The sequence below is a fragment of the Haematobia irritans genome, chromosome 4 (assembly GCF_050003625.1).
Source record: "Haematobia irritans isolate KBUSLIRL chromosome 4, ASM5000362v1, whole genome shotgun sequence".
Classification (NCBI taxonomy): Eukaryota; Metazoa; Arthropoda; class Insecta; order Diptera; family Muscidae; genus Haematobia; species Haematobia irritans.
The window spans coordinates 120,544,068-120,562,268 of NC_134400.1; the positions used below are offsets into that span (position 1 = coordinate 120,544,068).

The window sequence follows — 18,201 nt, forward strand, 5'->3', positions numbered from 1 at the left end:
ACACAATTTCAGCTCATTTTGAACTTACGTATAGAGACAATTTTTAGCTTTTGAAGACAAAACTGAAATTAATTAAATTAGACAATTGATATTTTTTGTTTGCCATTTTTGTAATAAGGAGGTCTATCGGAGTTAGAAACAAACTCATTGGACGCTTGGGTGAAATTTAGTGTCATTAGCCTTTCATATATACCGAAAATACAAGCATCATTACGTAAATTCAAAAGGAATGTTCATTTATAAACATATGTCAGTATGTCTATATATTTGACAATTAGCTTGACGTTCATTATCACTTTTGCTAACAAATGAAAGTTATAAAAGAAGAAAAGAAAACTATTCAAATAGTTGCTAATTAAGATAGTTTCAAGGCATGGTGAAATGAAAAGTGAATTTTTGGAAATTACATACAATAGAGATACCAAAAATTTTGAAAAAAAAAAACACATTTTGGAAAGGTGCTATTTAAATATAATGATTTTACAAATAAATGGAGGGAATATATGTGTCTAGATTTGCAGATGTAATAGCATTCAAAGCATTTAAAAAATTGTTCAAATATTCGTAATTAAGACAAACGTAATCAAATTATTGAAAATTTTCCTATTCTAAACTAAACTCCATTTAACGGACCACAAAAAAAAACGTCTACAATTTCTTTATACCCTACCAAAGTAGTAATAGGTGCGATGTATGCTATAGAAATTAATTTTAAGAAGGTTTTTCACTCATTACGAGCATTCTTATCATATTTAGTAAAGTTTGGTGTTATATAACTATAAAATTGATTCTTATTGTCACATTTTCATACACACTAAAGGGAGCCACCGCGGTGCAATGGTTAGCATGCCCGCCTTACATACACAAGGTCGTGAGTTCGATTCCTGCTTCGACCGAATACCAAAAAAGTGGTGACATTTCTGAGGGGTTCAAAGCTTCTCTAAGTGGTTTCACTGCAATGTGGACCGCCATTCGGACTCGGCTATAAAAAGGAGGTTCCTTGTCATTGAGCTTAACATGGAACCGGGCAGATCTCAGTGATAAGAGAGAAGTTCACCAATGTGGTATTACAATGGACTGAATAGTTAAAGTGACCCTGATACATCGGGCTGCCACCTAACCTATACACACTAAAAAAACATTGAATCCACCAGTAAGAAACATTTTGATTAATTTTACAAAATTTAGATTATTTTTTGAAAATTTTTAGGCATATTCATTCCAACATTTCGGCTGGTCGAATGGTATTTCAAATGGGCCATAAAGGACCACCATATATGACTTGCGGATGCTCTTGAAAAAGCAAATTCCGGTCCGGTTGAAATTTGATACGATATGTTAGTAGAGGCCCAGTTACAACCATCCAGAATTATATATAGCCCCATATACTATAACATTGCTACTCCACAAACATTGTTTACTAATTCAGTAGGGGTGGTTTAGGGTATGATATAGTCGGCCCCGCTCGACTTTCTACTTTACTCACTTGTTTCTTTAAATGTATGCAGTTGTTTTTAGGTTTGAAATGTAGAAGAAGGGAAATTAATTGTTTCATGTATTTTGCATAATTCACAAGTTCATCGCTGTAGCCGTACTTTGAAAATTTAAGAAATACGTACAGCTTTGGTTGTCTTCATCCAGCAGAGATGACGCTGAAGCCAACATCGAGTAATAATAGCTTACCATACCAACGGGCTCTGTAACACATTATTTGAAAGTTGTTTATATGCACATGACAGTGGCAAAAAAACTGACAACGTAAATGAAATTAAAAAATTGTGGCGCTTGATGTCAATAACTGGACAATAAACACACAGTGTAAGTCACTGTGTTTTAATTTCCCCATCTGTAGAAAACCGAAATAAGAAACAGCTAAATTTTAAATACTATATGTATTTATAATTTATGCATGTGTGGAAATCGGTATATTATACATATATACCATTATTTACCACCAATATTTCTTGTAGGCACCTTTTAATGAAGAGCAATGTTACATTTTTCGCAATTATTTAATACACAGTAATCGAGCTAGACTCAAATTCAACAAAAACGCTGGCATTAACGAGATTTTATAAAAGACACCCGTGATATATTGTTATTAATGGTGATTTTAAACTCGCCGTTATGTTCGTTATTGTTACAAAAAAAAAAAACGAGAAAAACAAAACAGTGATGATTATTTCAATTTAAATTCCAATTTCACTTTCACATACTCCAGCAGCAGCACATGCTTTAAATTTAACTAGAAACAATCTTTTGAGGCGGATTTTTTTTGGTTTTCTATAGCGAGGAACACACCTTTGCAGCCACTAAAAAAAATTGCTCCGTAGACATTGCGAATGCCAGAGCTCACAAGTTTGAATATGGCACCTTCAATATGAATATTATTGTTAAGCTTTGAGCGTTGAGTTGTTTGGTTTGTCATAATCGAGTCTAAAATTAACAATATTGATCGAAATGAAAGGAAAGCATCATGCAGATAGGTTTGCATTGATAATTTAAGCCACTAGGCTGAGCATGCGTATCTTGTTTCGGGGTATTTAGAAGGCGCATTCTTTTTGCCGGGCTTTTTATAAAGTATACTTATAAAAACATAATTGCTGTGATATACTGACACACATAAAAAATATTTCCAATTAAAAAGTTAAACATGTAATCAATTAACTGAACAATTACATTTTTAATCAAAATAAAAAAATGATTTAGTTTTTTTTTTGATTTTTTTACGTTTTTAATTAAAATATTAATTTCCAAGTAGCATATTATAATAAATGAACAAATATTTCAATGAAATATATAATTGAAAATTTCGGTCAGCAACCATTAGATTTTATACAGTCATACTATTCATTGGTTTATTCAATTTTTAATCAAATCCAACTATCATTATAATCGGAAAATACATAATGAAAGTTCTAAATCATATGAGCTCTATAAAAATAAAAATAAAGTGAAATAAATATAACTAAACGAAAATACAATAATTAAAAACTAATTGGGATTTTCGATTAAAATCAATTTAAATTTTAATGGAATCCGTTAAAAAATTAATTGAAGTGAGATTGGTACTATAATTTACAATTAATTTCATAATTGAATCAGGAAAATAACGTAGAGGAATTTTATGGGCTAAAATTAGGTGAACTATTTGTTTTTGATAACCATTTTTAGTATTGCGGATTACGTAACATTTTCATGGAACGTAGGTTAGGTTAGGTTAGGAGGCAGCCCGATGTATCAGGCTCACTTAGACTATTCAGTCCATTGTGATACCACATTGGTGAACTTCTCTTATCACTGAGTGCTGCCCGATTCCATGTTAAGCTCAATGACAAGGGACCTCCTTTTTATAGCCGAGTCCGAACGGCGTTCCACAATGCAGTGAAACCACTTAGAGAAGTTTTGAAACCCTCAGAAATGTCACCAGCATTACTGAGGTGGGATAATCCACCGCTAAAAAACTTTTTGGTGTTCGGTCGAAGCAGGAATCGAACCCACGACCTTGTGCATGCAAGGCGGGCATGCTAACCATTGCACCACGGTGGCTCCCGGTGGCTTCATGGAACGTAGTATCCCTACTACAATAGTCGAAAATCGGCTTATGAACTAAACGACTTTTTGTAAACAAAACTCGAAGTCGACTACACACAAAAAGTTTTTTTTTCAGATTCAATCATAAAATTAATTGATCCAATTAATTTTTTAATTGGAATGTCTTCAATCACGAAGATGATAGTATCAATCACAGTTTTAATTGAGAATCAAAAAAATACTTGATTAAAAAATTACTTGATTTCATTAGCAAATTTCAATTAATTTTATAATTGATTCAATTAAATTTTTAATTGATGCAAAATTCAATTAATTTTTTAATTAAAAACGAAACTATTTTTAATCGCTACACTATATTTCAATCACTTTCTATAACTATTTTTAATCCTTTTTAGTTTGTTCAAAAATTTATAGTTTCAAAAAAATTTGTAATTAAGAACGTAAAAAAATATCCATAATTTTTTAAACTGTCTTAGTTCCGAGTTTAATTAAAAAGTTAATTGTATCAATTAATTTTTTAATCGAAAAATTTTAAAATTTCAATCATTGACTTAATGTTTCTAGTTTGATTAAAAAATTAATAGTATAAATAAATTTTTTAATGGAAAAAGTTTTCAACTTCAATCAACTTTTTAATTGGGAATATTTTGGTAATATTTTTATCTTTATTTTAAGCTACCCCTCGCTACGGTTTTGTAATCAACATTATTGGGCCGACGCTGTTGAAACCTTACGAAAAAATCGTTCTAATATATATTAGTTAAACATTTTTAAAATTAAACAAAGTTCACTTGTTTTTGAGTGTATTCACTTTGAACGAATATTTTTTAAAAACAAAAAACTTATGGCAATTTCGATTGGGAAAAAAGGTGCAACATTCTCGAAACTGATTGCTATATATGAAAGACACTGTCATAGATTTTGGATCCTGTATCCCTCACAATATTATGAATTAACAATAACTTTTGAATGCCACTATCATTTGGGCGAAATTACAATGAGGGAAAAAGTAGTGTAACCCCAATGCAACATATTTTTTGCGAATCGAAAACGTCCTTAGTTTGTCTGAAATTTCGTTCCTGGATAAAATATTTGAACGATATGTTAAATTGGTGTAGGGTATAAATTAGTAAACCTCATTGGACTTTCCCTTATTTGTTAATTTCGACTTTTTTTACCTAAACTACTATTCGCTAACTAACTACAAAAAACTTTGTTTTGCTTTTGAAGAATAATACAAATCTATGTATAAATAAAATATCACTTCACACTGACGTAGCCCCTAACCTAAATGAACTAAGGCAAACCGCTTACTACATTTCTAACCTCAAAGAGCAAAGTAAAAAACTTTCACTTGTATTACAATAAGCAGAAAAATATCTTGAATAAACAAAAACAAAATACAATCACATCTCAGTAACACATACCACCAATATCTTACTTCGTTACAAAACTGTAAAAAAGTAAGCTTGAACCGACGTATTCATGAAAACCACTCATAATTGATAGCATCAATGGTATTCGGCTTCATAATGCAAGCTGTTGAGACGTTATTTCTTCTCTTCTCTAGACTTAGCCCAGCAAAATGTGGCTTTGTGAATTGGGAATACCTTTATGATGTTATGAAGCACAGGGAATGAAGAAAGAGAAGCAATACAATAACAACATACATTTAAAGTATTTTAAGCAGACAATTCTTCAAGAGAAGAAAAAAACGATATATTTCGTGATTACGTAAAGGTCGATTGAGCAAAATGAGTTGAATGGTTGCCACACAACTTCCGTCGTTAAGTGCTTGCGAGTTATTGTGCGAAAATAAGACATAAATTCACAACCAATGGGCTTTTTGGCTTCTTTGTTGACTCGATTTTTTTTATATTTTTTGTCGTTACAAAATCAAAAGTATTTTTGTTACTGTTTCGTTTTATAAGTTTTTTTTATCAAAAAAAAAAAAAAAAAAAAACAAAACAATACCTGGTATAGTGAAGAAATAGTCTTCGTTTTTGGCTTTAATATATCTCTTGTTTTTACTGTCCCTTAACAAATTTACATCAAATACAATTTTGATCACTGGTCAAATATTAAATGTAAAAAGTTTTTAACAACTCCCTTGTGTCTTACATAAATATTGTGTTTCAAGAAATTTCTAGAAAAGAGAAATTTTTTTACGACATCTATATGTGACTTTATTGTACATATTCTTCAGAAAAAAAATAAATATCAACTTAATTAGATATTGTTGTTATTTTTTAAACAAAATTAATAAATCATTTATCACCTAATTGATGTCTTCCTTATGCTATTATTTTTGGCTCACTAATATTCAGACCATTGTAATTCCGCAGGTGATGAGCTTCTGTCTTATCAATGAGCGTACGATGAGTACGATTTAGCTCAGTGTCAAGGGACCTTCTTTATATAATCGAGTTCGAATGGCGCTCAGTGGTTTCAAATCTCTTTTCCTGGGAAGTAATTATACAACTTTTGCATGGATAAAGATATAAACATTTCTGTTAGAGCTGATATGTTTTCCTCTAAGTTTGCCAGTTTGTGGATTCCTAGTGGGTCTACGGGCCGGCATATGAGCGTTGAAAGTAGGTCACATCCGATGTATGAAATTTTGTTTTACCTGTGTTTGGTTAAAATGCCATGGGCTTGATATACTCAGAAGCCCATGAATATATACTTTACGGTGTCTACGACCAATATTCCTCGTACACACAAAAAAAAAAATTTCAGATTTAATCATAAAATTAATTTATCCAATTAATTTTTTAATTAAAACGCCTTCAATCACGAAAATGATAGTACCAATCACAGTTTTAATTGAGAATCAAAAAATACTTGATTAAAAAATTAATTGATTTCATTAGCAAATTTCAATTAATTTCATTGATTCAATTAAATTTTTAATTAATGTCGATTGCAAAATTCAATTAATTTTTTAATTAAAACTGAAACTATTTTTAATCGCTATACTATAGTTCAATCAATTTCTATAACTATTTTTAATCCTTTTTAGTTTGATTCAAAAATTTATAGTTTCAAAAAAATTTTTAATTAAGAATTAAAAAAAATATCCATAACTTTTTTAACTGTCTTAGTTCCGAGTTTGATTAAAAAGTTAATTGTATCATATAATTTTTTAATTGAAAATTTAAAAATTTCAATCATTAACCTAATTGACTTAATGTTTTTAGTTTGATTAAAAAATTAATAGTATCAATTAGTTTTTTAATTGAAAAAGTTTTCAAGTTCAATCAACATTTTAATTGGGAATATTTTGGTGATATTTTTTTCTGTGTATATACGGACATCATTAGCGTACTGAGAAGATTTTCCAAAGATAAAAATAACTTTCTGAAATGCATTGCTGATGAAGATGTGGTTGGTGCGATTAAACATTTGTTATATACCGTTTGTCAATTCATTCAGAAAATATTAATACACAGAAAAAAATTCCATAGTAAACTAACGATAAAATTAACTTATTTTAATTGCAAAAATTATTTGTTTGTAGTTTTTTTTTTTCGAAAATTTCCACAGCTTAATAAAATCTTAAATTTTTAAGTATGTCTCAAATACTTTATTAACTAAACGTGGGTATAAAGTTCAATGACCGTACACATAAGTTCAATATGAACTAAAGAAAAAGAATATTTTCGTACGATTCCCAAAAATAGTCATGATGATTTTCTTCTTTACTTTTAGTTAACCTTTCTTTTCTTAGAGGTTGTATTTTCGTGAACTATAGTTAAAAATACAACAGGGCATTCAATTTTCCTGGTTTTAAAAACGGTTTGTGGAATTCTCAAAAATGAGGAGTACAATTTAGTTCAATTTTCCCACAAGTTGGTTTATTATTGTTTTTTTAAGTTGGAGTTAGAATGTCCTAGCGACATTTGGACATATTTACAAATTTAAGAAAATTTATGGTGGAATTAACAAATTTAATAAATTCTGTACCACTTTGTGCGAAATTAGAATTTAGAAAATATGTATACTTCATTTGTGTATATTTTCCTATATTGGGAAAATTTTAACTAAAACATAATACATAATTTATATGAACTAAAATAAAAGTAAATTTGATGAACTCATAATGAAAGAAAATGTAGGATTATTTTAGAAATTGATACAAAGTTGTTAATATTAAACAATTGGGAAAAAATAATTAAACAAAAATCAATAATTTTTCCATTTGTTTAAGAAACTTTCCGTTTAGGTTATTTTTTTTCATTTTAGGATAAAATTATGTACTTCGTTTATGCTAAAATTGTTTGACTTTGTTTTTACTCCACTTTTACAACAAACATTTTTTTGCATACATATAGGTTATATTGAAGTCCCGTTACTAATTGTTTCATTCAATTTGGAAAACGTGTTTTCCATATTGATACTCGAATGAGTTTGTGTCTTAAGTCTTTTTCCCTAACCTACTCCTGTATTAGTGGAGATGAATGTTTGTATACAAAACGTGATCTACGTTCTATGAAATACTTTCGATTCAATATTTATTCATAAGATATAAGCCTTAAATTGGCCAAATCGGTTATAAAGCAATGTATTATGACACTAAGATACACTTCTATAATCTTAACGCTAAAGTCTTAATACTAAAGAAAAAAGTAGAATATTCATGCATATGACACGATTCCCCAGAAACAAAAAAAAATTGCCCACTACCAACCCTTTTTTATACTTTTATACGCTAAGTGCCACCCAATATTTAAATAAGAAAGTAAAAACTGCACATATGCGAACCATGTATTTATCCAATATAAAAACTAAACAATATAATACCTAAATACTCAAGCTGACTCTGAATGATAGGAAAGAATTTTTTCAATGGGATGAATGAGTTGATTGATAGACCATGCAAGCATATAAATGAAATCATCTAACCAGACATAATATGAAAGATAACAATCATGTTTATGTTTAGCTAACAAGGTCATTCAAAACTGAAGTTCAAAATTGAAATTGAATTCCCCAGAAGCATTTACAACCAAGTTCTTCTACTAAGAGTATGCCATATGGTGGTTATAGTTGCCGACAGACTTACGGTCGAATCGTCAGACAGAAAAATACATGAATAGGATTTGTTTTGTTTTGTTCGTCTCTTCAAGCTAAATAACGGTCTAAATACTATGAGCTCCATCAAAGACAAAGCACGTGAGTAAATTGGTCTAGGCTTGAAGAAGCTTCTGCTAATGTAAAATCAACATTAACTCTTTACCGCCAGAAAAAAAGCAAATATAGAAGAGATTTCCTTTATATCTTTTTTTCGTGGCTATTTCTCATCATCTTCCCAGTTTTGTTTCTGTGGGTTAATAGCACACTTGTTCGTTCTGTTATAGTAACTCAAGGTAGAATGGATACACACATGTACATGTACTAGCGAAGCTGTTAATGATGTTTAAAATATAGATGAACAAGTTTTCAATAATCATTGCAACTGGAAATGAGTAACAGAGAGTAAATTGTAAGTTCAACTACACACTTTTCTTTTTATATGAGACTTTGGAAAGAGAGCAATGGATCTTGTGCAGAGAAAATATCTATTCCAATGCCTCATCACTACAGAGTTAGAGAGATATTGAGAGAGAATGAATGGTTTTGAATCAAAGACAAATCCACAAATGGAAGATATTGAGATATTTTATGGCTTTATGAGTACGAATTTAGAAAACTGTCAAGTTAGCAGCTTTCTTTTAGCCACGCTTCATAAACCAGCTAACTAACCAACATTCACTAGCAGGCGAGACTTGTTTGAAGCATCAGCGGAAAGTTCAACTAAACGGTGGAAAAACAATCACAAAAAATAAATGTGGCAAGAAATAGTGAAATTTATTTCCAAATAAAAAACACAAAAGAAAACGAAAAGAAAAAATTTCACAGTTATTGGAATTTTTAAGTGGCATGGCTCACATTTGGAGCTAGCGAAAATACCAAAATAGAGGGTAGCCCACAACAAATTTAAATGTATTAAAGGAAGAAGAAAATCAATTATAAAGTGAAAACTAATAAAAAAACAGCAACTTATAATAGAAAAAGAGTACAAAATAAAACCATTAAAGTGAATGTGAAGATATAAATACCCAAAAATATGAGGGTAGACAATATCATTTAATTGTTACATTTTTTAAACTAATATAAACTTTATTTTAAAGAATTCTTTCATATAACTCAAAAGCTACAAGTCTTTACAACAAAGACATCATTATATTAGAGAAGACGACTCATATTTTAAATATATAACAAAATCGATACTTGTTTAAAATTTATTTTAAATATTTTACATCTTTGATATAAAGTTTTCGGTTTAAGCAAAATAACAAATTGTCTGTCTGTTAAAAGTTTATAAGAATTTATAATGTATATGGAAAACTTCTCTAAATCATACCATCCGTAACGTGACACTCTCTTCGGGCACGTCTACATAAAGGAGTCATTAAGCTAAACCTTATGACAATAGGCTAAATTGTCTACGTGACCCTGAACTATTTATACCTAATCTCGATCCAACAATTAATATAACGAATATATATTATATCAATCCAATAGTTTTATTCAAATAGTCTTAAATATCCTACAAAATATTTCCAATTAAAAAGCTGAAACGAATTAATAAAAAGATTCAGTTGTAAAAACGTTTATTGCACACAAAAAAATAATACATTTATTTTATGAATAGTGTTCACAAAAATTTTCCAAACACGGGATTCATAAATTATATGAAAACAATTCATAAAATAAAAATACAGGTTTTCATTGGCTACGAATGTATACATAATATGAATGGAGTGTTTAATATTATAAATGAAGTATACATATTTTTCGTCATTGAAAAATATTTACTTTTCCATAATATATATTAAAAACGTCATGCAATACATGTAACTTTTCCTTTAGATTTTTCCACTGATTCTTAATGCCTCCATAATTGGTCAAAATGTATGAACCCATTTACTAAAAACCGCATTATAGTCCAACCAGTAAAGAACATAATTTTATAATATTTTACATTACTTATGAGCACCAACGCTTCCATTTAATATTTTTTGTCAATTTTTTACAGCAATAAAAATTCTTCGAATCGCGACGGCGACTCAAACTGTACTGAAAAACTCAAACACACGTGTTGCCGTCAAAACGTTATGTTTCGTTTTTTTTTGTCTCGTATTATATGCTTGTATTGTTACATATGAGAGTAACTCTATGTTGTGGTTCTCTCACGCTAAGAGAAAACCAGTATTTTTTGATATATTAAGTAAAGTTTCATCGATTTTATGAAACCGTCCATATATATTATTAAAGAATTCATAATTTCACAACAAGTATTTACGAAAACAATATATTATGTAAGTGTACATATTTTTTATGGAAAAGTCCATAAATTTATAAAAATGTACAAATTTATGTACAAATTCATCTTTAATTTTTTTGTGTGTGGTTTACATTTTTAATTAATTTAATTATCTTAAAAATACATTTTTTATCAAAATAATTTTTACATAACTGAAAATATGGTGTTGCTTAATGAAAATTTAATTGTTATAACATATATAAATTTAAGAGTTCTTCCAAAGGCACGACTTTAAGAGCACTTCCAAAAATTCCCTCGCTCCCTACACAGGGAGTTCTTTCAATTCGATTTTTTACAGTTCGCTTTTTCGTATTTTTAATGGATAATTTTAACTTTTTGTGTGTTTCACTACCCAGCAAAAAAATTTGGAAGTTCATCGAAAGGCACAACTTTAAAAGCACTTCCAGAAGATGCACTCCCAATGATGTTCTTTATTTTAACTACCCAGGAAGTTCTTTTAATTCAATTTTTTCTAACTTGGGTTTTTCATCCTTTAATGGGTAATTTTAACTTTTTTTGTTTCAAGTAGGTTATAAAAACAGAGTAAGAATTCATAAAATGGTACAAATCATTTAAATTTTGTCGAAAAAAAGCTAAATCCAATCTGAAAAAATTGTAAGTTTTTGAAAATATTTGAGGTCAAAAGTTTCCGACAAGCGTTAGAAACCCTTAAAAATTATAAAAATTATTTATTTGACAAAATATCACAGAATTTTTTAATTTACATCCAAAACATTGAATTCGGACAACACCTAAAGAAGTGATGCAAATTCATTGCAACGGCTGTTGAAATGGAGGACTTCCGTCCTATGACAAGCCAATGTTAAATTCATGGCTTCTGCGTCAATTTTGCATCACTTCCGGATCCAAAAAGAACATTTTCATTACTTTTTTGGCGACGCTTTTTTTACTGGGTAACGAACATCGTTTGCGAAAGTGTTCATTGAGAAATTGTGCATGCCCTAATGTAGTCGGTTCTGCTTCCATTTTGCACCTCAACTTTTTTCAATCATTCGAGGGCTATAAAACTATAGTCAATATCAACAGAGTTTTCTTTGTTGAGGAACGAAATTTTAGACAACCGAAGTTTTCGTTGGAAAACTGTTTTCTTTAAAAAACAAATAAAAAGATTATAGATCATCGTTGCATCATTTGTCATTAATTCGGGTCTATTTTGCTCTTAAAGAAAATATTTATAACAAAGGAGAATTGCTTTTGTCTAAAATTTCGTTCCGGTAGAAAATATTTTTTCATTTTTCATAAATTTATAAATACATATAGTAAACATATTATAAATATTTTAAATTTTAGTTTAGTATTTCATCTATTTAATTTGACTAATATATTCCTTAATATTTTTATTTCTTGCAGTTGATTGGCTCTTGTGTGTGAGTGATTTTTCATTTATGTTATCCCCAAGCAATTTCGGACGTTACGGTATAAATTAAGGATTTTCAAATTTTCACAGAGACACACAAAATGGGACAACCACATAGGCGAACAAATTGGCTGGCTCTGTTTTGTTTAGTCTTAACTTTAAAAGTAAGTATAGCCTCAATTTAAGCGATGATGATATCTATCTATTTATCCATTCATTTTTTTTTTTGCGAAGCTAACCCACGAATAAGTGAAAAGTGAAATGATTTTCTTATATTTTGATGTTGGCATGACCACAAAGACAAACTTTTTCTTTTTTTATTTTCGGCAAAAATAAAACTACTCACCAACAACAACAACAAGAATACTAACGGTTTACCAGCATTTTTAACCCAATTCAATTCAAAATACCGACTATTGTCGACAAAACCCACAAATATTAGTGAAAAGGTATTGTGTCATTGTAATGTAAATTACCTAAAGATTGATTGATTGATCATTTATTCATATAATTTCTAAAAATTCACTATGAAATTCTAGTATTAACTCAAATTTAAAAAACTATAAACTCTTAGTAACCAGTCACACACACAGACATGCATATTTCAAGCAGAATAATATATAATAATAATGCGTTAAATATTTGACCATTGAATAAACGGAACTTCTTGTCTAAAGATGCTGCTTCTAATGCATTGGTAACTTGGTCATAGTTGCGTTGGAAAGAAAACTCACACATAACGAATGAAAATCTTTCTGTAGAGCATTGAGGTGGAGGGTATTTGGCTCAAAACACATATGAAGATGTTTAGAAATCGAACATAGTTTGATGTTATCTTTCATTGCTGATGAAAGAAGACAACTCCTCTTCTTCATCATCTGCGAGACTTCTTTGTCGACATTGACCGTTACGCTGCAAATGCTACCGTTTATTGGCTTTAAGCTAAAATATCTTCACTTCTTTGTGGCATGAATCATGAATGGTGCGAAAATGTAGGTATGCTTAGTACTGCATACACTGAAAAAATATTTACGTGATATTAATGATTATGCCATTAAAATTTGAGGATGCGCACTTTAAAAAGTATTAAGGATAAATTTCTTTAAAATAATGAAATTTTAATTAAAATAAAGTTTATAATCTTTGCTTCAAATTTTTCTTCATTAAATTTAGGACACAAATTTTGTAAATTTGCGTCCCTGCCTTAAAGTCGCATGACTTAGAATTAAGGCAAATTATCCTTAAAGTAAAGAAACACATTTTTGATTTAATGAAATCGTCCTTAAATTAACTGAAATATTGAATTTTTACATTTAAGATAAAAACGATCCAAATATAGGCTAAGACTTATTTTGAGGATTTAGCATCTTTGGTTCAAGGCTTTTTTTGGAATTAAGAAAACATTTTATACTTTGAAGTATCTGTCCTAATTTGGATTTTTAAACTGTCATTTGTTTGTACGTGTATAGCTTTATTAATATTCCGCGAAAAGAACATTAAAATTCGATAAATGAGATCTGTATCCTAATTTTAATTTTATTGATATTGAAAAAATGTCTTTATTTTAAAGAAGCAGCATCTTTGGCTCGGAATCAATACCAAAATCTTTTGGATCTGAGTAAACTTTTGTTTTTAGTGTACCGTATTTTATTGGATACTTTGTAGCCAATCATCAAAAGTGTACACCCAAAAAAAGTGAACCCACCGCGGAAGAAAATGTAGGTTATTTTTGGAAAATTTTAACTAAAATTATTTTCTAATTGCAACATGTTACAAATAAGTTAATACTTTTTGTCAAATTGAAGAAAAAATTAATTTTAAAATTAATTAATTTTTTCGGTTGTTTAAGAAAATTTCATATGTTGAAAGAAAAAATTGGATTTAAAAATTATTAAAATGTCTTTAGCGCTGTACGAAGTTCGAGACAGGTACACTTTTAGTAAAATTTACTCATTTGAGAGACTTATGAACTCAATTTAAACAAACTTCTGCCATTTTAGGAAAATATGAACTATTTTAGAATTCAATGTGCAATAAACAGAAAAGAGGACAAAGACAACACTAATGCTGCTTATACATTAGCAATCATTTAGTTTAAGTTCAATCATCTATGATCGTAGCCATAAGGAAAAAGCTCTGTGATATTTTAATTTAGTTTTTATTTATTTATTTTTGAAATTATTTTAAATTTGTGTTTAATGTTATGCACTCAAAAAAAAGTGAACTCACTATTTCACTAAAGCCAATTTAACTATATTTTAGTTCATGAACTTATTATATTTGGTGAAAGTTTCATTTACTCTAATAATTTTTTGCGTACGTTAGTTAAATGAACTAAAAGAGAGGAAAAAATTATACGCAAGTTAAGGATAGAGATTTACCAAATTCGTATTTGCCATAAAATAGTTCATTATTTCTTCAAATTTGTAAATTTTACTACAAAAGCGTCCATGATGAACTTCGTATGTCACTAAAGACATTCTTGCAATTTTGAACTCCAATTTTTTCCTTCAAACTACAAAATTTTCTTTAAAAAGTGAAAAAAATTATTTATGTCTAATAAATTTTCTTGAATTTGTCGAAAAATATTTACTTACTTTTGTGATATCGGCGCGACGACCAGCGCTTGTAATACTGTTTAGTTAAAAATTTCTAAAAATATTCAAAATTTTCTAAAATTAATCAAAAGTTTTCTTCCTGGTGGGTTCACTGTTTTTTCAGTGTGGTGTTCATGTGCCGTCACTTTTTACCTTTTAACAATGATATCGAAAATATGAAAAAAGACTAAATGTAAGTTTAGAGATTGATTACATAGATGTAATTTGTCCCCCTTTTTGTTATTTCTATCGTTGCCAGATTTCAATAAAATTCGTCCCAGAAGAAGTTGGAAATTACCAACGAAACGTCGGATAAAAATATGAAGTAAAGTCTTTTTATTTGCATATTCAGAGACCTTAAAAAGCCCGATTTAGAATTAATCTAAAAGAATCGAAAAATAATAAACAATCAAGGTCGTATAAAAACCAACAATTTAAATGAACTATTTTATTTTTTAGTAAAATTGTGCACTATATTTGTATACAACTTTTTTTCTAATTTTTAGTTCACGTCATTAAACTTAGCAACAAATTATTCAAATAAGGAACATTTACTCACATTGTGCAAAATTTAATAAAATCAAGTAATCTTCACGAACTAAAATAAAGTTCAGTTGGCATTAGAGCCCCTTTTTTCTGGGTGTATACACAATTTCGTATGCATTGAGACAAGTTCATCAATTTGATTCATCATTTTTGTTTTGTATGTTGCAAACTTCATGTTTGGGAATTTATTGGCAAATCGAAAGAAACGTTAATAAAGGCATCTTACACCTACCATTGTTGTTAATATTGTATACCAGAGCGATATCGTGAGTTTACTTTTAGATATTTTGTAGACATATAGACCGATCTGTGTCTTGAGCATTCAGATGCCGCAACTTTTATCCAAATCGCCTGAATTTTTTTTAATTTTATGTTGCTTCGTATTAAAGATGTGTGTGTGTATTAATCACGACAATTTTCAAACCATAAATGAGCAAAATAATAAAACTATAATATGATTCTTTAGGAAACTTTAGGAAAAAGCTATTCTTCTAATAATGGACTTGAGTATCATTGTGAACAAGAATTATATCTTGTGCTTGATTTTGTAGCAATTTTATTCACGCAGATTCACGAACCTATTTTATTTTTCATTCTCGCTCATGCGCGGCATGTTTTCTTTATTCCCATTCACACACAGAAGGAACAGTTTTCGGGAACGAAAACTTAGACAATCGAAGTTTTCTTTTGAAACTACAAAAATTTTATATTAGAGGCAATGTTTGTAATGCTTGACAAAAATTCGGGTATTTTTTTCTTTTCTTTTGGAAAAAGCTGCGAAATTAAGTTAAAATATGTTACGAAAAATATGTATAATTCTTTGGGTGGAGAAAATAATTTAAGTAATATTATAATTGAAAGCCATAGAAAAAACGTTTGGAAAACGTGTACCGAACACGTTTTTCCTTTGTTAGAGTTTTTTGAATTGCTTCGAAAATTTTAAACTTTTATCACAAAAAAATTCGTTTGTTACAAAATTTTTATTTTTTCAATAAAAAAATTATTTTTGAACCAACAACACAGTCCATTTCGTTTATATCAAGCACTATTCTTTTCTGACTTTAAGTCTTTAATAAGACACATTTTACACTTCATAGTAAAAATTTAATATAGTAGTATGTAATGTTGAACATATTTTCGGAATCTTGCGGACATATCTGGAATATATGTAAAAAAAAACTTTTTGGTGTTCGGTTGAAGCAGGGATCGAACCCACGACCCTTGGCATGCAAGGCGAACTGATCCACGATACCCAACTAAATGTATGTTTCTGTTAAATAAAGTTTGTTTAATCGGCTCGTGGGCGCCGCAAGCTATGCTATGTAAATATAACTTATATGGATAATTGTCTATTGATGACAATAACAGCTACATAGCTCAGTGGATAGTGTGTCGGCTTACAAATTGCATGGTCCGCGGCGAAAGGTAAAATGTAACAAATTTATAAAATCGAATAATTTCTTTACAGAAAAAGGTGCTAAGAACTAAAAAACTTCGTGGAAGTGAGAAGGATGTGAGGGAAAATGCAATTAGCCAGAAAAGATTGTTTTTTTGAGTTAGTCTTTATGAAATTATTTTTACATCCTCGAAAAAAATAAACGTTTATCACAAAAAGTATATACTTTTCTTCCAAATAAGCTTCCTTACAGCGAAAAGCAAATGAGAAAGGAACTTTGTTTGTCTAAAATTTCGTTTGGGAGGACAGAATTATTTTTTTGCGTGTAAAATTCCGAAATATAATTCTTTGTAGTTTACCTTACATTTGTGGTTTTACGTAATCAAGATTTATAGTGGCGCAACAATTACTTAACCTTACCGCCTAAAGGTGATTCACGATTACTTTTCTCTAATAATCCGTTAGAAAGAATATAAACTTTGTGAAAAGTGACTTTAAGGTATTCCCCGTCAAGTTTTAATAAAATTTGCATGAAAGAAGTACAATTTAATACTGTTTTTACTGATTTAATTTCGGGCTTAGCGGCTACCCACCTTAATGCAAGGGTATCGCAAAGAAATATTTTTTGTCGTGTCGTAAATTCTCTTAAACTGTCAAAATTTCGGCAGAGAACATATAATTAGAAGTTTTGAAAAAGTGCAAGCTAAGGGTATAAAATTAAAATTGATTTGGGTTATGTCACTTCAGTAATTTTTTATACACCCAGAAAAAAGTAACCACTTCTTTAAGTTAAAATGAAGTCATTGTGAAAAAAGTTGAACTTCGTATAGCGCCAAAGACATTTTTATTTGTTTGAACGATGTGATTTTCGTAGAAACCAGGTAGAATGCATTCCATATATTAGTTAGCATTTTCCTATATTTATGTACCACTATACTACAGAATGAAACAAATTAACTGAATTGAATTCATATATGGAATGATTTTATTGAACTTTTTTCATTCATTTGGACAAATCTTACATATTTGTGGTAAACCTTTTACTTCAAAATTAGAACTGCTTACCTTCGTTTTTAAATACAGTTTTATTTATTTATATAGGCATTTTTTATTCAATGAAAGACATGTTTTATTAATATATTAAATATATTTATTAAGAATTAACAGCATCGACTGGCCTTGAAATATTAGTTTATTATTCCACCATTTCCAATTTCCATGTAAAGTTACCAACTGTAAAACGTAATGCTTTTCTTCTTCTTGTTCCTTTCACTTTTAATAAGATGCTGCGTAGCGATTTTGTCCTCCTTTTACAATTTCAATACCTATAAATATAAAAAACCAATTTTTTCGAAGGCAC

At 29.2% G+C, this 18,201-nt stretch overlaps 1 protein-coding gene across 5 annotated transcripts in view; it reads left to right on the forward strand.

Moving 5' to 3' along the window:
* dyl (transmembrane protein dusky-like) overlaps nucleotides 1-18,201 on the forward strand; it is a 56,170-nt gene that overhangs the window by 28,846 nt on the left and 9,123 nt on the right. The window contains exons 1-2 of one of the 5 annotated variants that reach the window (XM_075306003.1): nucleotides 9,305-9,540; nucleotides 12,296-12,466. In XM_075306003.1, coding sequence (XP_075162118.1) covers nucleotides 12,404-12,466 — 63 coding nt within the window. In that variant the 5' untranslated portion in view covers nucleotides 9,305-9,540; nucleotides 12,296-12,403. Of the gene's footprint in view, nucleotides 1-9,304; nucleotides 9,541-9,574; nucleotides 9,671-11,403; nucleotides 11,425-12,295; nucleotides 12,467-18,201 lie in introns of those variants that run through there. The other 4 variants (XM_075306002.1, XM_075306004.1, XM_075306005.1 and 1 more) reach the window with 4 other exon arrangements.